A 22,017-nucleotide genomic window follows, 5' to 3' on the forward strand; every position below is an offset into this window, starting at 1 on the left:
GTGTTGTGTCCTGTGGACTTGTGAAACTCACAATACTTGCCACTGTTTGATGGTCCCTTGTAGTGTAGTGGCTTGGGGCTTTTGAACTGGACATTCTCAGTGCTTAACACTTGTGAAGGCGTTTTTGTGAGGGGAGTCCATATTCTTGGCAGAGGTCTGTTAGGATCTCTGCCGCCTTCCCTCTTATCACCTTCGCGATTACGAATGTCTTTTTGGGGCTGAGGTGAGCTTGGTTGCGCCTGCTTTTCTGCGGGAGAAAAACTGGTTGGTTGCAACCTGGACCATACAGTGTTCTGTTTGTCCCTTCTTTCGTTGTTGCGCGGTGCCTCTGCTTGATGCCCTCTTTCTCTCGCTCTATCTTGGGCAATTTGTTTTTCATTTCTCGCGAAGACTCGCGATGCTTCCATTAGCTTGGCCCAAGTGGTTGGCATGCCATCTCTGCTTACTAGAGCTCGGCGGAGTTGATCGCTGCGCGCGCCTTGTATAAAGGCCACGCGCAATAGTTGCTCAGTGATACCTCCGATTGCCAGAGACTCCTGATTGAAACGAGTTATGTAGTCTTCAATCGTTTCATCATTCCTGCGCACGCAGTGCATGATGTCATCAGGGTCACGCGTGTGTCTGCGCTGTTGTACGAAGTGGGCTTGGAACTTTTCCAATAGTTCCTCGAACCCATCGATTTGCCCAGTCGGCAAGCTTTCGAACCAGACACGCGCCGCGCCCGTGAGGCAGCGAGCAAACATGTGACACCATGTTGGCATCGTCCAGCTTTCTAGGTTTCCAGTGTTGTAAAAACCTTGTAAGAAATCGTCTGGATCTGTTGTGCCGTCATATTTGCCCAAACCACTTGGCATCTTGGTTTTGTGCTGAATGGGGGCCTTCGCGATGCGCTCAGTGAATTTTGAATGTTTCACCAAGATGGCTGGCCTGTACGGTGTGGTTACGTCCACTTGCCCTCTCACTGGTGGGCTGTATGGTGTGTACAGATCCAGATCGGCTTTGGCTCCAGGCGCCATGTTCACGTGCGCGCGGAGCTGTGAGCCTCCTGCATGAGTATCTCGCGTCTTCCTCATGCTGTGCACTTCTTCATCACTAAACTCAGCGTGTTCAGTGTGAACAGAGTGACCCTCTTCCGGCGCGCACGCCCTTTTTGTTCCTTGAACGGTCTGCTTGTCAAACGCTAGCCTTTGTGTTAAGTCGGCTAGCTTTTTGTTTTTGACCATCTCATTGTACTTGTCCATTAGATGTCGTTGCTCGTTTATGAGCCATTCTTTAGGGTCATTGGTTTCATCTTCTGGACCCATTGGTCCTTTTTGTTTCGCGCCGGCAAGATTTTGGAACGTGAGATCGTCTGGAGGAGTTTCAGTCTGGCTATGAGGAGTTGTGATGAAAGGATGATTACTGGTGGTGCGCGTAGAATCACTCGGCACCCTCAGAAACTGCTGTCCCCCATTAACATCCTCACGCTCAATATCCTCCAGAACTTGATCGACGTTACGAACACCAGAAACCATGGTGAAATTTTTTTTTTTTTTTTAGAGAACTGATGAGATTTTGTTGCCGTTCGTGTCCCACGGATGGCGCCAAATGAAGAAACGTGGATCGACTCACTGGTAGATGATCTACTTTCCTCGGGTGTGATTATGCTATTTCACCGATGGTTCTCTGGAATCTGGATTCTTCCACCTACAAAATGAACAGCACCGTAAACTTACCCCTCAGAAAGGGACAGAGGGGTCCTCTTTGGGGTAACCCTCCGGTGTGAGAATAAGAGTTTGTAGGAGAAGATAATAATCTGAGAGTAAGGAAATTGGAGTGTATTGCTTAATATAGCTGAATACTGTGTAATAGGGTGTACCTCTCCTTGTGGAGTTGATGTGGTATTTATAGTGCTAGGGTTTCCAATGATTGGGCTCAGACCCAATTAGGGCCTTTTTGGCCTCCTCCTATTGCTTCGCGCCACGTGTCCTTGGGACACCTGGTGCTTTTTCATTGATTATTGCACATGGGTTTTGCTGAGTTGTCCACCTTTCATTGGCAGCTGTCAACATCAGCATATTCTTATTCCTTAAAAAGATACCTTCTGGAAGGTTGTCTGACGTGCACAATCAAGGTTGCCCTAATCCTGATTTGGATAAGGACGAGGTTGATTATGTGCATGTGTGATATGCGCCTATCCTGAGGATGCGCGAGGTCTTCTCTTTATTCTCACGCGCAGATGTTTCATGCGCAGATGTGATATGCACAAGCATGTGATATGCGCCACGCGCGGATGCGCCACGCGCAGATGTGATATGCGTGAGCATGTGATACGCGTGAGCATGTGTGATGCCTGAGCATATGTGATGCATGAGCATATGTGATGCCTGAGCATGTGATGCATGAGCATATGTGATATGCGTGAGCATATGTGATATGCGCCATGCGCATAGGTTTTGGCTTTGTGCCTTCATAATGTCTTGATTTCAAGCCTCTTGTCTATATCTTGTGGGTTGACCCGCCTCGCTCGGTGTTGATGCGGGTACATACCTCTTCAATTATTATTATTATCCCACACTCAAGGAATGAAAGAAGGGGCTAATATTCATTATTATTCAATCTAAGATTTGGGGTCCAATTTTGTGGAGCTCATTTCTTTTATATGCTCATTTCATGTGGCCCATATTAAAACGAGCGGGAATTTTGGCAAGAAAAGAGGCTCATGTGAATTTCTTGTCGGATTCGAGTGAAGGAATGTCTACCCTCTGACCGGCGGACATTCTTGTGTTTGGATGGGCGGGGGAAACATGCTTGTGTGGACCTTACTGGGGTGTCCCCTCTCGTCAGGCTTAGGGACAATGGGTTTGTTGCTAGGTAGGTTGTGCTTAAGGCGGAAGCAAGAAAAATTGCTAAGCACGAGAAAGCGTGTGTTAAGAATCAACATGCCTTCATTCCTTTTGCTTTAGATACTTTTGGGTCCCTTGCCCCTGATGCTGATACGTTTTTAAAAAGAGTTCAACGGGTCGTGCATAGTAACTCAACGACGCCGAAGAACGATAACTTTGTTTTCAGTAGGATCGGTTTTGCCATTCAAAATGGGGTGGCGGCGCAGCTTGTTGTCCGCTTACCTGCCTCTATATTGTAATTGGATCCTTCTATATTATATAAAGTAATTAAACACCTTTTGATTTTAAAAAGAAAGTGTTTAAATTTGAAAAAAAAGAATATTTTTTTGTTCAAATATGAAATAAGTAGCTAGCTATGTTAGAATGTAATTACATTAAGTAGATGTGTATATGGTTTAGTTTGGTTCGGTTCGGTTATTAGCCAAAACCATAACCAAAGTTATCAGTTAATCAACTTTATTAGCCATTTGATTTCGATTTATTCGGTTAGTTTGTCGGTTGCTAATGACCAATACCAAATTTGGGATAAAGTTTTTGCTTAGACATACATGAAATGGAGGTATAAATTCAATAAGTGAAGGTAGAAATATACAAAAAGAATGTATAAAACATGAAATGGAGGTATAATAGTTAGAAATATATGAAAATATTAATACTTCGGTTCGGTTAAATGAGGGCACAAAAAATACCCAATAGTCGGTTAATTCGGTTTATTTCGTTTCGGTTTCGTCGGTTTTCGGTTCGGTTATAAGAAGGTAGCTATGTAAATGTTAGAAATTAATAAGATGTATAGCCAGATCGTGTATCTAGCCCGGCGTTACTCTACACTATGATTATTTACGTAAGTTTTGACTTTGTTGCACGTATAAAAGGAAGGTTTGTGTTTGTAGGTTTGCTGCGCGTACGAAAAAAGGACGAAAAGTTGATATTTTAGCATTCTAGTCTTAACTTACAGCATAATAAGGCTGATACATAGTTTATAAGTTTTGCAAAAAAAAAAAGGAGCAAGTCAGCAGTAACTCCTTCAAAAAAGAGGCAGGGCTAAAGCTTCACGATTGTCGATCAACGAACGAATAACATCCAAAGGCTGATGAGAAGAAACCGATATCTGGTCCACCAAGGAGTGCCCAGAGGATTGCAGGGTGTTATAAGCTTTGGTGAGGTTGTTCATAACAGTTGCCAATGGAAGGAAATGAGGTGTGTTCCTGATAACAGTAACCCCAGCAGCAGCATGCTGATATCCGGCTATTAACCCATTTTGGTAGCCAGCCGCTACTGATTCCCGGCTAATGTTCTCAACCAATGTGAGCCACTCTTTGCTATCTCGGACGCGCTCAAAAACCTGTTGAAACCCTTCACTTATCAGCCAGTGCCGGTCGTGGGCTAACCTGCCTCGCTCCACCCGAACCTCCTCGTGACGTGTAAGTAAGCCCGAACGTTCGTCCTCTAACTTAGTAACCTCAAGTTTACTTAGCTCCAACGATTCTAGGAGTCGGGAATTCTCCTGCGACAATAACTGCTCTTTTTCATAAAGCCTCGAGATCTCCTCCTATATGGAAAAATAAATAAAAGTAAAGATTTATGAAGAATAAAAAAGAGAAAAAAATTAAATAGTGAAGCATACCTCCTGACGTTTCAATCGGACCGAAAGCTCATTAGCGGTGGTCTTGGACTTATCCAGTTCAAGATTAGCAGCATCAACTGCAGCAGAGAGTCGGCCATGTTCAGAAGAAGCTTCAGCCTTATGCTTCTCCAGTTGCACCACAAGCCCCCTTAAAGCATCATTATCAGAAGACAACCGTTTGACTTTGGGGCGAAGCATCTCTATCTCCTTTGAAAGACGGGACTGTGGGGTAGCCGATTGTAGCTTATCTTCTTCGAGTAAAGTGAGTGTCTGCAGTAAAGAAAGTTTATCTCCCACGACTGTTTTCAATTCGGACTTCAGTTTCTCATTTCTTCGAGAAGCTCGCCGATAAGCTTCTTCATACCATATCATTCGGTGGTTTATCTCAGCGCCACTAACGAAGTTCGTGGCTAAAGATTGGGCATATTCGTCAGAGAGTTGTTGGGAGGCCATGTGACGACCAATGATTCTTTCAGCTGGAGGAGGTCCGAAATTAAGAAATTGCTTGACGGAGTCGGGGTTGTCTAGAAGGGTACCATTGAGAAAGTTCCAGTTTGGATGAAAAGGCTGCACACTCTTTCTTCCTCGCTGAGAAGAGGAAGGTCATTGTAGGCCATGTCCTCATCCGAACACTGTCCCTTTCCTCGGAATCCAGAGTAGGCCCAATGGATGGAGGAGGATCGTTGGTATCGTTTGGAAGCGGGTCAAGGTTGAAGACGGGTATCACATCAAACTCGAACGCATTCCCTCCTCTCTTGGTCATTTCAAGTAGGCCCGTATCTGCAGCAAAAGAGAAGAGACAATGATAGAAACCGAAAACTTAAACAAGAAATTAAATGATAGTTGGCCCGATTTGAGACGGGCTATTCTCCAATTAATACTATTCGAGAAGGATTAGATCTCCATTACAAGGATTTTAACCAAGTCAATTCATAAACATAAACATTGACATCCTCCTCACTAGAACAAAAGATATAATAAGCACTAGTAGAATAATAACTTGCCCTAAACTTTAGCTACCATTTAATTATAGAATAATAATCGGTCCTAAATTTCAGCTACTCATTAACCCAATATCACCTCATTTAATAACTGATTTGACCAAGATATGGGACCGTATCAGACAACATGTTAATAAAAAACAACGAGCGACGCAGAAAAACGAGTCAACACCCAAAATTACCTTCTTTGACTCTTTTATTCTGTTGGTCCTTATATGAAGGTGTTTCTTTGACTCGCTTGGTCTGTTTGTTCTTATCTGAAGGTGTTTCTTTGTCTTCGATAAAATGAGTTGTCAAAGGCGTTGAAACCATGACATTAGCAAAGGAGCCAGCCTTTAACAGTTCTTTTAATTTATCATCACACGGAATACTCCGTTTGTCAGACGGATCCTGTGAAAAAAATTTCAATTTTCAGATCTAAACGGGCTTTGACCAAAAATAGAACTGGATTGAAAAATCTTAACAGAATCATGAATAACCTGAATATCATTTTGCTTGATATATTCCCGCATTCTCTTCCGGACTTCTAAACGAGATAGTTCGTGTTCACCCGTACCGGAAAACTGTGCCAGCTCATCAGATACTGGAATTGGAGAAACAGGTCCTCCCTTTGACTTTTTGTTGCCTTTTGTTTCAGTTCATCTGAGAGAACAATATACAAATGTTAGTAATATTTCTTCAACATTGATCAAAATGCGCTTAGTCAACACCCAAAATTACCTTCTTTGACTCGTTTATTCTGTTTCTTCTTACCTGAAGTTTTAACTGTAACTGCATTTTCAGAATAAAGTATGATCACATAACTGTTACAGAGATTACGCTTAATTAACACCAAGTGTGTGTGTCTGTGTGTGCGCATATATATATATATATATATATATATATATATATATATATATGTATATATATATATATATGTATATAGACAGTACCTTCTTCCCCTTCTACTGGCCATAGATGTTTGCTAAGGGCTTCACACATGTCAGCCATATCAATAGATTTGACACGAAAAATTTCATACAACATTTCATCACAAAGAATATTCCGTTTCTTCTTTGGATTTTGCAAATCTTTCTTATTGATATAGGCCCATATCTTCTTCATAACCTGAACAACCAAACAAGAAGTTTAAAAGAAATAAAATAAAAACATAGTGTCTGTTATTTATGTTGAATTGTACCTCAGCTGGAATCATTTTAGGCTCTCCGGTAAGCTTTTGAAGTTGGGGAGAGAGTGCCCATGGTTTCGAAACATCTCCTCCTATTTTCTTCGCATTTGCAATCGCCTCGTTGTTTTTACTTCATAATACATGATACAGTTTGAGTGATATCAGGAATGTTATACAAAAACAACTATTATCAGCATTCGGTAAACAATACTAACCTAAATACAGTCTATATTAATTGCGCATTTCGTTGATATGGGTGGTTTTTCTCATTATTCCGGTCGGATTGTGTTGATTGAGACAACCTTTTTCTAATGGAACCGGTTAGAATGGGTTGGTGTTATTTTTCAAACAGGTCCTTATGGGTTGCTCAACCAGCATTAAACACGTGTAACTCGTGCAGATAGCCGGGTTACGTGGCACTGGAGGCGCGTTTCTCAGCCCAGTATGTGTAACCGGCTCCGCACGTGTAACCTGCACCGAAATGCGCGCATTTAAAAAGTGTAATTGACGCCTAAAGCTTAACCGGTGTTAAAAGCCATAAACAAAGCTGAAATTTACATTAACATAAAAAAATAAAACATTTATTTTCCGTGTAAAACTAAGGCAGTCAAAACATGTGTCAGACGCAACACGATAAAACACGATGACCTGTTGTACTAAACACAAACACGACACGATAACTAATCGTGTCATTTTTTCCAAACAAGAACACGAACCTATTTAGTAACAGGTTAACCTGTTAAGACTGCCTGTTAAGACCTGTTAAGGGACTTGTTTAAACATACAATGAATAATACATGTGTAATGAAACAAAATTTTTCAAAACAAGCATAGAAGTCCTAATTAACACATAAACAATGCCATATTTGAAAAAAAAATCACAATCTTTAACATATATGAAACAAAAAGCCACAAATCGATACCATACTTAAAACAAAAATCCTTAAAAGCAAATCATAACATCCATTAAAATATACATTAAAATATAATAGCGGGTTCTTACGGGAATTAGTGAAATGTCGTATGACTTTAGGTTTAATACTTTAGGAGTGCATATTTATTAATTTTTTTTAAATTAAAAATCTATTATCATGTGTCTTTTAACATTTTAGGACACAAATTTTAACACGTCTTAAAAAAATAGGTCGACCACGAAACGTGTTAAGCTCAAACTCAAACCTGTTAAAACCCGCGACACAGGTCCGTGCCTGTGTAAAACCCATTCCAATTTTTATCCTAAAAAAACATGAATTAATCTTGGGTTTGAAAGACCTACCTGGGAGTCACCATATTTTTCAGGAAAATTCAACCAATCAATCAATTTCAACTTTTTTTAACCAAAATAGAGCGTTTACAAATGGAGATTTTGAAAAAAGTAGAGAAATAGAAATGTAAAATTGAAGAAGGTTTGTGAGTATTTGAGGAGCAAGTGATAGTCAAAGAGAAACGGAAAGTGAGAGTGAATGATGAGTTTATAATTTTGAATTTTGTATGTAGGGGATGTTTGGGATTCCATATTTAAGGTAAAAAACGACTTTTTTATATAAAAGTTTTATGACTTTTTAATAAAAAGATTTCAGAAAAATGTGTGGATTAATATAAGACAAATTGTTAAACCAGTGTTTGATTTAACTTATTGATTTAAATGATCAAAAATGATATAACGGGCATTCTAAACCTATAAAGAGATAAGTTAGCAAACTTCAACTTATTGAAAACCTTCATTTTGGCTTTGTTAATAAGGAGAAATGGAAAAAGCCTTATGTGTTCCTAAACATTTGGCTTTTAAATTTAGTTGTTTGTTTTATTTTAAATTAAAAAAGCAAAAGAGTATTTAGTGATCATGAGGTTGTGGATACTTGAGCATCGATATAATGAGATTGAAGATAGAAATCGATTTGTTGTCTGATATAGGCTTTTCTATCGAACAAATCAATACCCAACTCCTGCTCGACTCAATGCCGGATGGTGGCGTGGGTGGTGGTGTCGAAGTCAGATCGTGTAGATGTTTTACAACCTCTGATGAATAAGCGATATATCATACGAGCTCTTCATAAAGCAAACACTCAATATCACTATGACACGATTGTTAGATGCTACTCCAAGATCAATGCACTCGTATAATAAAGATTATAGTGTTTTAACATAATAACATATCAAAACTACTCTTCAATACCTGTACAGCTAACTTAGGCCTCAATCATGTTCATGGTGCAAGTGCTTCATAAAACTATATATAGCAAATGCAGTATTAGATATGCACAAAACGATATTCTATCAATAAGATCATAAGATTTTGAACCCTAGTAAACTGTTTAAAGATATACCATCATGAAAATCCAAACAAAATAGCTAGGATGCATCATCTTCACTATAATCAGAATCGCTTCTATCAAAGTCAACCGTTTGGGATTCTTCCTTTAAACCGGAGGATAATTGTTCCGGCTTCAGAAGATCTTTTAACTCCAACACAATGTACGGATCCACCAATTTCCAAAACCATATTGAATTGCTTCTAAGTAAACCTATCCAAAACACTCCCCCCTTGCGTTTGACTTTACAAGTCAAAGACTTTTTCTGTAAAGCTTTAACAATTCGGTCAACACCGTCTTCACTTCCTCTAATCTTAAACAAAATATCTCCAGACGATGTCTTATACCCCCCATACATGTACCAATATGCAAGAACTCGCGGTGACAACCACCGATGAATTAATTTTGGAATCACCGGTTGACCTTGTGGCCAAAACTGGTCAGCATAAAACCCAAAATAAGAGTGTGAGACTGTAGTCAACTGGTCATCTTTTTCATTACTCAAATCCAACCACTCGTGAAACTCGTTGCAAATACGTCTCTTTAAACCCTTATGTACACTCAAGTTCTCATTAAACTTGAAAACAAGCATATGATTCTTTCTTTTTTCATCTGATTCAATCTTTAAACCACCTAACAATAATCCGACAAGAGATTCTCTTTGTTCTTTGCTAAGCTTTAACGTTACCGGGTTCTTAACAACTTCTTCATTCGAACTCAAAACCCTTTCAAGACTTTCAACCAAATCAGGTTCAAGATTAAATTTTTTCTCCTTCATTAAAGCATACATCTTTTCTGCTTTAACATACTCTCTACCATCTAAATACCCTCTTACAATAAGATTGCAAGATTTGGAATTGACACCAACATCCTTGTAGGGGTATGGTACTAAACCCGGCTTACGACCTTTATTTATTATGTCTGGCTTATTTTATTATATGGACTAATACAATATTATTGGGCTGAGGGGGTTTTGTGGAGGTAACCCTAACTGGGCTAGGCCCATTAGGGTACCATGATGGTGGCCATGAGGCTCCCTATATAAGGAGGTCTCCACCTCCTTATTAAGGGTGGTTGTTGTTCTCAATAAGAGCCACCACCATAACCATTTTTGTGTCTGTAAACAAGAGATCCTCGAGATTTCTTAGCAGTCACCTCCACACCCCCAAAAGCCATTGCAGATCTGAGCGGAGAAGACGATCCGAGATTTGGTTAGATCTCAAGCTATCGGAGAAGAAGATCGAGTCGTGTTTCGTTCATCTCGAAGACCGGGGAACATCGTCATGGATCAGGTCAGATTCATTTCATGCTTCTTCATTGGCGCCATCCGTGGGACCGGCAACGAGCTACCCTTCGATTTTCGTCTCGGTTCTCAGATCTGTTCATCCATTATTCTAGATCTGTGATTTTCTTTCTCCCAAGAAAAATCCAGATCTGGAAGTTTACAGAGAGATGCTTCAAGATTTGTTCTATTAAAGCTCAAAAAGATCCATAGATCTAAAAGATGCTTCCAGATCTGTGCAAAAATGAAGCTGAAAAAGATCTAGATCTAGGTTATAGATCTGGATTTTAGGTTTAAAATCATAGATCTAACTTTCTCTCATCCTCAAAATGGAAGAGACATCATATACTGCGCCATCGCCATCGCGGAAAAATGTGATGGCCGCACGTGCGCCATCGCAGATCAGTACTCCGTCATCACGTGCGCTCCAGCGAACAAGACTCCCGACGCCGTGCATGCGCGCCCGCGAGTAACCGCTCCGCCGCCATGCATGCGCACCACGGATCAAAACCCCATGCGGGTTGGAAGACGACCCCATGCGGGTCAAAAAAAGTACAATATGAGCTTGGAAGACGACACCATTCATGGGCGCCGTGCTCCGACATAACAAACTCTGACCAAGGCGGGTCACCTGCAAGCTCCGCAGGTAAGCACCCGACCACCGTTCATGTGCGCCGATGGGTTTCAACAATACGTCACCATGCATGCGAGCTAAGGATCATCGCGTCACCGTGCATGCATGCGTGTCCCGCTGATCAACTCTACACCGCCATGCGTGCGCTTTCGCAGATAAACAATTCGCCGCCATGCATGCGCGCCATGCACATGTTGCACTCCACCGACATGCTTGCGCGCCGCTGCTGATAGTGCACTACGCCTTCATACATCATGCGCGCAGCCGCGCGTCAACACTTCGCCGCCATGCTGCGTGCAGCCACATATCAACACTCCACCACTTGTGGAAGACTTTGCCGCCACCACGCATGCGCCACCGCGGCACAATACATCGCCACCACGCGTGCGCCACCGCGGTTCGATACATCGCTACTACGCATGCGCCACCGCGGTTCAATACATCGCCACCATGCATGCACACCGTCGCGGATCAACATTCTGCCATCATTCATTCGCGCCACCTTGAGGCAACAGCGCGCCGCCATGAAACCAACAACGGCGGAATGCTCCGATGCCTTGCATGCGCGACCCCGCGGATCAACGACCCGCCATCATGCATGCGCGCCGCCTTGGATGATGCATTCCGCCGCCATGAACAGGCGCCCTGCGGAACAACTAGCCGCCATGCATGTACGCCCACGGATCACCTTTTTGCTTCCATGCATGCGCCGCATCGGAGGAACACTCCTCGCCATGCATGCGCCGCCTTAGAGGAAGCCGCATCGGAGGAACACTCCGACGCCATACAAGTGCGCTGCGGACGAACTCTCCCGGCCATGCATGCGCCGCATCGGAGGAACACCCCGACGCCATGCATGCGCACTGCCGAGGGTCACTTACCGCGGGTCAACACCTGCGGGCCACCATGCATGCGCGCCGGCGGGTCCTCTCTCCGCCGCCATGCATGCGCACTGCCGAGGGTCACCTACCGCGGGTCAACACCTGCGTGCCACCATGCATGCGCGCCGGCGGGTCCTCTCTCCGCCGCCACGCATGCGCACTGCCGAGGGTCACTTACCGCGGGTCAACACCTGCGTGACACCATGCATGCGCGCCCGCGGAAACCACTATGTGGGTCGGAAGACGACTCCATGTCCTTGGTTTTACGCAGAAGACTCCACCGCCAGGCATGCACACTGCCGAGGATCAAGACTTCGCCGCGACGCATGCGCGCCCGCGAGTCACCACTCCGCCGCTATGCCACAGCCGCGGATCAACATTCCACCACCTATGGAAGATCCCGCGCACATGGAACGCAGCACAACTTAGAAAATGTTTCATGTAAAAGTTGTCAAGTTCGTAATCAAGGCTTTTTAAGCCATTATGAATAATGATACGCTCTATTTTTTCTTAACATGCGTTCTATTACCTTTTGCATACATGTTTCACACTTCCCTTTATCAATTTTGAGCAATATGACAACATTGTATTGACATCAAACTAAAAATAAAACGAAGTAAAACATACATGCGCGAGCTTCAAGCTCAGACGCGTTAACGAGTTTTAACTCTAAAACGTTAGGGCCTTAGCCCAATAATATGAGCCTTTGATCAAATTACTCATAGCATCCATCCTACGTATTGCGCAGCTGGACCATAAAAATACCTAAGCACAACTAAGGCAAAGCACATGCGCGCTCAACCCTTCGCCATGAATGCGCGCTCAACTCCCGCCATGCATGCGCGCTCAACTCTCCGCCATGCATGCGCGCTCAACTCTCCGCCATGCATGCGCGCTCAACTCCCGACATGCATGCGCGCTCAACTTTCTGCCATTCCGCCACCATACGTACGCACCGCCGGGATCAAGACTGCCACCATGCATGCTCTCCCGCGGGTCACTATTCCGCCGCCATGCACGCGCGCCCGCGGATCCTCACTCCGCAGCCATGCATGCGCGCCCGCGGAAACCACCATGTGAGTTCGAAAGACGACTCCATGCTTTTGGTTTTACGTAGAAGACTCCAACGCCATGCATGTGCACGCAACCCTCTACCATGCTTGTGCGCAACTCACCGCCATGCATGCGCGCTCAACTCTTCGCCATGCATGCGCACTCAACTCTCCGCCATGCATGTGCGCTCAACTTTCAGCCGCTATGCATGCGCGCCCGCGGATCACCACTCCGCCGCCATGCATACGCGACCTTGGATCACCACTCCGCCCCCATCCATGCGCGCACCGCAGATCAACACTCCGTTAGACGAACACCGATCACCGCGGATCTTTATGAACGCTAAGGGTCACTTACCGCGGGTCACATATGTGTTCCTTAGAATAAATTCCAAACAGCTGGAGGTCACCCACACACGCATATCGGTGCTCCTCCATCACCACCGGAGCAACTAAAGTTAACAGTCTCGGAAGAACTCCGCCACCGCGGAAATATCCATGCTCCGCCGTGATGCTTGCGCGCCGTGGATCAACATTCTGCTGCCATGTATGCGCATCCGCGGATCCTTAGTATGCCGTCATGCATGCGCGCCGCGAATCAGCATTCTACTGCCATGTATGCGCATCCGCGGGTCCTCAATACGCGCCGTACTTAAAGGTTGGGAATCCTCATAAACCCATACGGCTACACGCCACACTTAAAGGTTGGGAATCCTCCTAAACCCATACGGCTACGCGCCACACTTAAATGTTGGGAATCCTCATAAACGCATACGGCTACGCGCCACACTTAAAGGTTGGGAATCCTCATAAACCCATACGGCTACGCGCCACACTTAAAGGTTGGGAATCCTTATAAACCCACATGGCCACGCGCCAAACATAAAGGTCGGGAGCCTAATAATATCCCACATGGCCACGCGCCAAACATAAAGGTCGGGAGCCTAATAATATCCCAAACGGCCACGCGCCAACGTAGGTTGGGCACACCTCATAATTTGCCCGAGGCTGGGAACCTTGTAATACATCTACTTTTAGTTGATATGTTTTTGCAGGTTCGGCTACGAGTCGCACAAGCACCTATGACACTGTTATTATTATCTGGCCGTTTGTGACTCCACTATTATTTTGAAGACAAGCCGGGATAGTCATCCTGCGTAGAAGAGGCCCTTGTGGGCCAGTCATTATCATCATATTATAGCTCATAAGCCGCAACTCGCGCATGCTTCATTATTTTATAGCTCTACACCATTATTATCATAAGGATCACAACATGTCACCATCATGGAGAAAACCTCTCAAAACTAAAAGACAATAAAGACAAGGCCGAAGAAAGGGGAAAAAACCGCCTCATATCCTAACACACCTTATGAAGTCCAGCGCTCCACCTAAACGCTTGCACGCCTAGGAGCAACACTGGACTTGGGGGGCTTGTAGGGGTATGGTACTAAACCCGGCTTACGACCTTTATTTATTATGTCTGTCTTATTTTATTATATGGACTAATACAATATTATTGGGCTGAGGGGGTTTTGTGGAGGTAACCCTAACTGGGCTAGGCCCATTAGGGTACCATGATGGTGGCCATGAGGCTCCCTATATAAGGAGGTCTCCACCTCCTTATTAAGGGTGGTTGTTGTTCTCAATAAGAGCCACCACCATAACCATTTTTGTGTCTGTAAACAAGAGATCCTCGAGATTTCTTAGCAGTCACCTCCACACCCCCAAAAGCCATTGCAGATCTGAGCGGAGAAGACGATCCGAGATTTGGTTAGATCTCAAGCTATCGGAGAAGAAGATCGAGTCGTGGTTCGTTCATCTCGAAGACCGGGGAACATCGTCATGGATCAGGTTAGATTCATTTCATGCTTCTTCAATCCTCAAGATTCTGCATTTGGCACAATACATCCTCCGCCTTTTCAAGATTACCAATATGTACCAAAGATTTGAGATATATATTGTAGATGGTACGATTTGGACGACATTTTTCAAGGGATTGAAAGAATGTATACTCCAATTTATCATGCATGCCTAATGTAAAATACATGTTCGTTAAATCGATAAAAGATGGCATTAATGGCTTCTTACCACTTTCAATAAATTCTTTCATCATAGACTCTGCAAGCTTCGCATCTCGAGCTTTACACAACACTTCTATAATTTTATGAAATCCTGAAGTGCTAGCTGAACCTAAATGTTCTTGGAGACTTTTAAACACCTCTAAAGATTTCATATATTCTTCGTTTTTTGCATGTACTTCCATTTTATTAACAAAAGCTTGAGAAGGAATGCTTTGAGCTGACTTAACAGGCTTTTTCCATGTTTTCTCGGTTTCTTTAACGTCCCCGTCTTTTGAGCAAGCTCTTAAAACAAATACAAACACTTCTTTACTCTCTTCAATTCCAGATAACTGCATTTCGGCTCGTAAAGATTCAATTCTTTCTTTATCTACCTCATCTTGATAGCTATGAAGCCAAATAAGACCACTGTAGATATCCTTATGAATCTTGAATCCAGATGTCACCATTTGATGGAATATAAATTCCGCTTGATCAAGGTACCGTTTTGAGATGTCTTCTGGTGCGGTTACAATGGCTTTGAAAAGAGAATTGTGGAGGCTAAGTCGGGGACTATAACCGCCTAACTGAATCATCCGGTTGTAGATAACACACGCTTCATCTAAACAACCTCTGTTCGATGAACTAAGGTAGGATATTATCAAAATATGAAACGTGTATTCCATAGGGATTAATCCATGGTTAATTATGTCATCAAATATCTCCCTACATTTCAAATATTTTCTCTCTTTTCCCATTAAATCCGCTAGCCTCGTAGCAAGCGCAAAATCAAAACGAAACCAATGTTGTTGCATCATCCATTTGTAAACCTGAAAATTAACCAACCAAACCCAAATATTTCAACTAAATAACAAAACAAACAAACAAATTTATATAATTTTATATAATTAAGTATTAGTAATAATTAAAGTAACAAACTTTACCCTAAATCTGGTTTCATTCTCGCGAATTCGCATACAGTGCACCGCAACATAAGTCATATCGTCTTGATTAACCCACTTTCGTTGAGCATTCAATATTCTAACAAGCGTAGCCGGCTTATGCGACGGAAGCTCCTTACACAACCAAGCTAGCTTAGACCTCCTCCACTGTTCAGGCAGCTCATCCAATTCCTTCACATCAAGTGTCGGATTCGACTTCGACTTCTTGAAATCATCAACACCCGACCCAAACCCGGCATCAAAGGTGAACAATTCGTTATTTTTATCAAAATCCCAATTCTCTTCCTCGCCCGCCAAGTGTTCGACGAAATGACTGACTGAAGATTGGTCGGTGGAGCGAGTGAGAAAGGACATACGAGGTGGGTTTTGGGCGTGGGGTTTGTGGGTTATGTTGAAAGTGCGTTGGGTGATGATACGGCGGTGGTGGAAGGAGGTGGTGAGTGAGCGGAGGATGGTTAAGGCTGTGCGCATGGGTGGTAAGTAAGGTTTAACTTTAACAGGTGTGGGTATGGATGAGAGGATGAAGATGAATGGTGGGTGGTCTTGAGATTGAGAAGTGGTGTTCAGTTGCATTTCGTTGGTTCTTGGTTTGGTGAGTGAAGACAGTGAACTGGTGAAGCATTATGTTTGTTCAGCTAAACCGATAAAGGTGTTTTTGTTTAATCGGTTTAACCTGTTTATTACTTGCATAAAACATGCTAAACTTATTGTGTTAAATAGGTTAATAAGAATACATATTGTGTTTATCACATATTTATCAAAATCAAAATGACAATATGTTTTATTTTTATAAATGATTGAATATAATTTAAATTTGATTTAAATTGTAATATTGTTGGTTTTAATTTTATCATGTTAATTGTATGTTATAACCAAGTTTAGTGAATATCGACAATACTCGTGTTAGGTACACACTGTTAAAGGTGTTGTGACATTTGTGTTTATTAACCATTTATCTTTAATCATGTTAAACGTGTCATGTCGTGTCATATAACCTGCTTATTAAACTATGTGTTAGTGTTAAAGAAAACGTCACACTAAGTTAACAATGACGTGTGCGTGTGTGTATGTGGAGCGTATGTTAAAACTTATTACGACAAGGATTTATAGGTATATAGAGCGTGCGCTAACACCTTTGTGATGGGTTAAACCCAATGTTATATAGACATATAGAGGCTGATATACGTATGTATAGAAGATCGTTACAAATATATGCGTCAAGATAGTGACATGTGTGTGTACAGAGTGTGATTACACGTATATACATACGTGGGCGGATACATGTTGAAGCCACGAGAGCCAAGCCCCCCCCCCCCTCCCCAAACCCACTCAACCAAACCCGACTAAGATCAAATGCATGAAACATTTTGTTTTGACCCGACCTATTTTTTTTTATCCTACGCCTTCACTTACATAAATTCCTAGATCTGTCACCGTTACAATGATAACAATATAAATGAATAGTTTATGCGGGTGAAAGTTGTTCAACAACTCTTTGTTTATTAATTTTTTTGTAAGACATGTGTATATGTCTTTGTGAAAGACATGGATAAGTCTTCAATTGTATGAAAGTTGTTCAACAACTCTTTGTTTATTAATTTTTTGTAAGACATGTGTATATGTCTTCAAATTTAAAAAGTTGTCCAACCATCATGTAAGACATATGTGTATGTCTCTAAATTTATAAAAGACATGAAGTCTTTATTTATTTTCTTAGGTTTGTTAAGTTTCCAATTATAAATCATTTAGTTTTAATAAGGATTAATCGAGTTTTGAGAAATCAAATTTTTGTAAAAATGCTTAAGGAAAGATTATAATAAATACTTTTGAAGTAAATTAACAATTATAAAATAAATCATACCTCCTCTTCTTATCCAGCTAAGTGAACCTATGGCTTGCCTTGGCCGAGTTTTGCATGCCTTGGCCCCAGACCATGAGTGCCTTAAACATTTTGTTTTGACCCGACCTATTTTTCTCTCCTACGACTTCACTTACATAAATTTCTAGATCCGTCACCGTTACAACGATAACAATATAAACGAATAGTTTATGCGGTATCTACTCACGTTGACAGCCACCCTTGTTTATTTTCTCTCAAATGAAAACCCTTAAACCCTACCGGAAAAACCTACACTTTTCCACCGTCACCTCCTTTCCACCACCGTCACCATCGCCGCCTGATGTCAATCTCGTCGGAAAAGCCATCTCCATCCTCAAACGCCACCACACACACAACCTAAACCCTCTATCTTCCCAATTCACCCCTCAATCAGCTTCCTATTTACTCCACCACTCCCAATTCGACAAAACCCTAATCCTATCATTCATCAATTGGGCTCGAAAACACCCATTTTTCGACCTCAAATGCAGCTGCCAATCAATCCACATTCTCACAAGATTCAAGCTTTACAAAACAGCCCAGTCCATTGCCGAAGACGTAGCCGTTAAAACCCAGGACGATGAAACCGGAGATATGGTGTTCAATTTGATTAAAGACACGTACTTTGATTGTAATTCGAGCTCTTCGGTTATCGATTTGTTGGTGAAATCATATTCCAATTTGAAATTGGTTAAAAGGGGATTGAATACAATTCATTTAGCTAAATCCCATGGGTTTATGCCCGGTGTGCTTTCGTATAACGCGGTTCTCGATGCGGTTATCAGGTTGAACGAGCCGATTAAATTAGTTGAAGAAATGTATATGCATATGATTAACACTGGTGTTTCGCCAAATGTGTTTACTTATAATATATTAATTCGCGGGTTTTGTGCGGTTAATGAGTTGGAGAAGGGTTTGGAGTTCTTTGATAAGATGCAAACGAATGGTTGTTTGCCGAATGTTGTTACGTATAACACGTTAATTAATGCTTATTGTAAATTGAGCAAACTTGATGATGCGCTCAAGGTGTTTGATAAAATGTCCAAGAGGGATTTGGAGCCGAATGTGATTTCGTATAATGTTATACTTAACGGGCTGGGTCGAGAAGGGAAGATGAAAGAAACGGGTCGGGTTCTTGAAGAGATGAAGCGGAAGAGAATTGTTCCTGATGAAGTGACGTATAATACACTTGTGAATGGGTACTGTAAAGAAGGTAATTTCCATCAAGCACTCATTTTGCATGATGAGATGACGAGTAATGGGTTGTCTCCAAATGTTATTACTTATACTTCTTTGATTAATAGTATGTGTAAAGCTAGAAACCTGCACCGGGCTATGGGGTTTTTAGAACAAATGCGTGTAAGGAAGTTGTTTCCGAATGCTAGAACTTATACAACATTGATTGACGGGTTCTCCCAACAGGGGTTCATGGAAGAAGCTTATAAGTTGTTGGATGAAATGAAAAAGAACGGGTTATTACCATCTATCGTGACTTATAACGCTTTGATTCATGGGCACACAATAGACGGGAAGATGGAAGATGCGTTACGCGTTCTTGATGATATTAGTAAAATCGGATTATCCCCGGACGTTGTAAGCTATAGTACAATCATAACCGGTTTTTGTAGAAATCAAGAACTCGATAAAGCCTTTGAAATGAAACGCCAAATGGTCAAAGAAGGTGTTCAACCCGATCATGTTACATATTCATCACTAATTAAAGGTCTTTGTGTTCAGCGGAAACTAACCGAAGCTTGTGATTTGTTCCAAGAAATGTTGGGATTAGGTTTACCACCCGATGAATGTACATACACGGCTTTAATAAACGCTTATTGTGTAGAAGGAGATACAAAAAGCGCGTTACAGCTGCATGATGAAATGATTAATAAAGGCCTGCTACCCGATGTTGTGACTTACAGTGTGTTGATTAACGGGCTTAGTAAGCAAGCACGAACACATGAAGCAAAACAGATTCTTTTCAAGTTGTATTATGATAATGCGGTTCCGGATGATGTGACCTACAATACTCTAATAGAGAATTGTGGTAACATGGAAATGAAAAGTGTTGTAGCTCTTATAAAAGGGTTCTGTATGAAAGGTTTGATGAGTGAAGCGGATAAGGTGTTTGATAAAATGCTTCAAAGAAAACAAGTGCACAATGAAGCTGTTTATAATGTTATGATACATGGTCATTGTAAAGGTGGGAACTTGAGGAAATCTTTTGATTTTTATAAAAAGATGGTGAGTCATGGGTTTATACCTCATACTGCAACGGTCATTGCGTTGGTGAAAGAGCTTGTGAAAGGTGAAATGATTGTGGAGTCGAGTGAGGTTATAGAAAATGTGTTGAGAAGTTGTGAGGTTACGGACGCTGAGGTGGCGAAAGCGCTTGTTGAGATAAACCATAAACAAGGGAACATGGATGCAGTGTTCAAGATTCTTTCTGAAATGGCCAAGGATGGGCTTCTTCCAAACAGTGGGAGAACTGAATATGCTCAGTTATCATGATTAATGTGTCATCTTTAACATACAATGAAAAACGCAAATTTGTTAAGCGAGCCAATGGGTGACTTACTCGAGTCAAACCAACTCGAGTTTTATGAGTGAGCTACCTTCAACTTGAACTTGGCTCGGGCCAGTGAGCTCAAACTTAATCAGCCTGAGTTCTTAACATGTTAACGAGCCGTTGGGTGATCTGACAGCCACGAGCTATACGATGTATTGATCAGTCTTAGATACTAAGTGGAGTGTGAGACCCTTTTGATGATACTAACAGAAGGTTTGTATATAAATTGTATGATTATTTATAATTTAATGATCTTGTAACAGTTATTCTGAATAACTAGCTTTGGTTTATTATGATTTTATTCTCTGATATTTCAGAATGTTCAAGCCTTCAAGTAGAAATGCTGTCATGCTAGAAATTTTATAGGTTTGTCTTGTAAATCACATTTTTGATCATTTTTTTAGACCACCCGTAATGGAGCTTTTTGCGCGGCCTTTCCGGCGTTTTCTACAAAACGCTTGAATGGCACGAATTTCAAACATATTTGACCGTTAATTTTGCTGAACAACTGATGGGTATTGAACAAGATCCAGATCCGCCCGTCGCACAGTCCATTACATGCCGGATCCGTCGCACAAGATCCAGATCCGCCGCCGTCGCCGTCATACGTGTTCGAGGTGATTAGGATGTGATCTGGCTGAGATCCGCCATAAACCGGAGGAGATGTGGAGGTGAGATAGAGCTACGGTTTTGGTGTGCTAGATAGAAGGAAATTGATTGCTATTTTTGTATTTTATTATTTTGGGTGTTGATATGATTGAAACCTTCATATGTTTAGTCCCTATGGTTTGTATATAGAAAAAATTTGAAACAAAATGTATTTATGAATGAGATGCCATATGCCAAAGTTGATATAAGAATGAATTTTAAAACTTCTACATCCGTTTAATGTATTTTTTTTAATTTTAATGTAGTTTTTAAATTTTATATCTATTATTTAAATGAATTATTATTTTTAAAAAAACAAAAACAATTAATGGTGACTGGGCGCCACGTGGCGCATAACGCCTGGGGTGGGGCTTTATGACTACACCCTGTTTTCGTATAAAACCATAACTCTGAGTGGGCGCCACATGTCGTATAATGGCTGAGCGTGAGGCTTTATGACTATACATTTTATGACTATACATGGTCTTAGAATAACAACTATTCCTGACATCAGTTTATTTTGACATGTTTAAACAAAAAAGTTATTGATTGCATAATTTGGGAGAATTGCATATAATCTACTTTTAAACTTTACTAACGGCATATTTACTCAACCCAAAACTAAATTGCATATATCCCCCATTGTAATTTCATGTTATGATAAATATAATCTTTCAGAATTGAAAAAACCCTTTCTTATTTCCCAACCAATCAGTTATCATATGAAGTGACTCTTCGTAACAGGCGGCTCTCTCTCAGCGAATTTGATACCTGTTGATTTTTTAGTTGACCGAAACAAATCAGAATTCAAACCAATATAGCGAGCATCTGCAATTAACAGAGGCGTAGACTACAGGATCAATATACTCGATACCCAGGGCAATTACAGGTTCGATTTGCTATCCGGCCAGGCTTGAATTTGGTTTTCTTGAAGAATTCTTTCAGTTTTATATCCAGAAGAAAGATTCACACGGAATTGAGAACTGATATTATGATATATATTGCTTGGCCCAATCTGTGTATGCAGTTTCCACAATTCTTGAATTGAGAACCCTAAATTCGAAGT

At 41.7% G+C, this 22,017-nt stretch overlaps 4 protein-coding genes and 1 pseudogene across 4 annotated transcripts in view; 2 read left to right on the forward strand and 3 right to left on the reverse strand.

The window, feature by feature from the left end:
- Positions 1-3,878: 3,878 nt before the first annotated feature.
- LOC143537295 (uncharacterized) lies at positions 3,879-5,133 on the reverse strand. The gene is made up of 2 exons (XM_077031091.1): positions 4,510-5,133; positions 3,879-4,434 (listed from the first exon to the last, which is right to left on the reverse strand). Exons 1-2 carry the CDS (start codon positions 4,960-4,962, stop codon positions 3,910-3,912), a joined length of 978 nt encoding a protein of 325 aa, XP_076887206.1. The 5' UTR covers positions 4,963-5,133; the 3' UTR covers positions 3,879-3,909.
- On the reverse strand, positions 5,003-7,968 carry LOC143537280 (uncharacterized; annotated as a pseudogene).
- Positions 7,969-8,792: 824 nt separating this feature from the next.
- LOC143537325 (pentatricopeptide repeat-containing protein At2g15820, chloroplastic-like) lies at positions 8,793-16,444 on the reverse strand. Its single transcript, XM_077031117.1, has 3 exons — positions 15,841-16,444; positions 14,721-15,726; positions 8,793-9,863 (listed from the first exon to the last, which is right to left on the reverse strand). The coding sequence occupies exons 1-3, from the start codon at positions 16,429-16,431 to the stop codon at positions 9,031-9,033; spliced, it is 2,430 nt and encodes an 809-aa protein (XP_076887232.1). The 5' UTR covers positions 16,432-16,444; the 3' UTR covers positions 8,793-9,030.
- The window catches only part of LOC143537324 (B3 domain-containing protein At5g42700-like), a 94,868-nt gene continuing 85,730 nt past the window's right edge, over positions 12,880-22,017 (forward strand). The window contains exon 1 of the mRNA XM_077031116.1: positions 12,880-12,883. The gene's annotated coding sequence lies outside the window, so the exon portion shown is untranslated. The remainder of the gene's footprint in view (positions 12,884-22,017) is intronic.
- LOC143537322 (pentatricopeptide repeat-containing protein At5g39710-like) lies at positions 17,948-20,489 on the forward strand. The gene has a single exon (XM_077031115.1). It carries the CDS (start codon positions 17,957-17,959, stop codon positions 20,243-20,245), a length of 2,289 nt encoding a protein of 762 aa, XP_076887230.1. The 5' UTR covers positions 17,948-17,956; the 3' UTR covers positions 20,246-20,489.

This window comes from Bidens hawaiensis, unplaced genomic scaffold, assembly GCF_021521415.1.
Source record: "Bidens hawaiensis isolate Kalapana, Puna unplaced genomic scaffold, B.hawaiensis_p1.1 tig00011171_1, whole genome shotgun sequence".
Classification (NCBI taxonomy): Eukaryota; Viridiplantae; Streptophyta; class Magnoliopsida; order Asterales; family Asteraceae; genus Bidens; species Bidens hawaiensis.

Bases quoted from the DNA above. Each gene is read 5' to 3' on its own strand.
- LOC143537295 (XM_077031091.1), bottom strand. From the start codon at position 4,962: ATGGCCTCCCAACAACTCTCTGACGAATATGCCCAATCTTTAGCCACG. The intron at 4,435-4,509 runs GTATGCTTCACT...TTTTCCATATAG, and splicing joins TCCGATTGAAACGTCAGGAG to GAGGAGATCTCGAGGCTTTA.
- LOC143537325 (XM_077031117.1), bottom strand. From the start codon at position 16,431: ATGCAACTGAACACCACTTCTCAATCTCAAGACCACCCACCATTCATC. The intron at 15,727-15,840 runs GTAAAGTTTGTT...GTTAATTTTCAG, and splicing joins AGAATGAAACCAGATTTAGG to GTTTACAAATGGATGATGCA. The intron at 9,864-14,720 runs AGGATTGAAGAA...CATACCCCTACA, and splicing joins GTGCCAAATGCAGAATCTTG to AGGATGTTGGTGTCAATTCC.
- LOC143537322 (XM_077031115.1), top strand. From the start codon at position 17,957: ATGAAAACCCTTAAACCCTACCGGAAAAACCTACACTTTTCCACCGTC.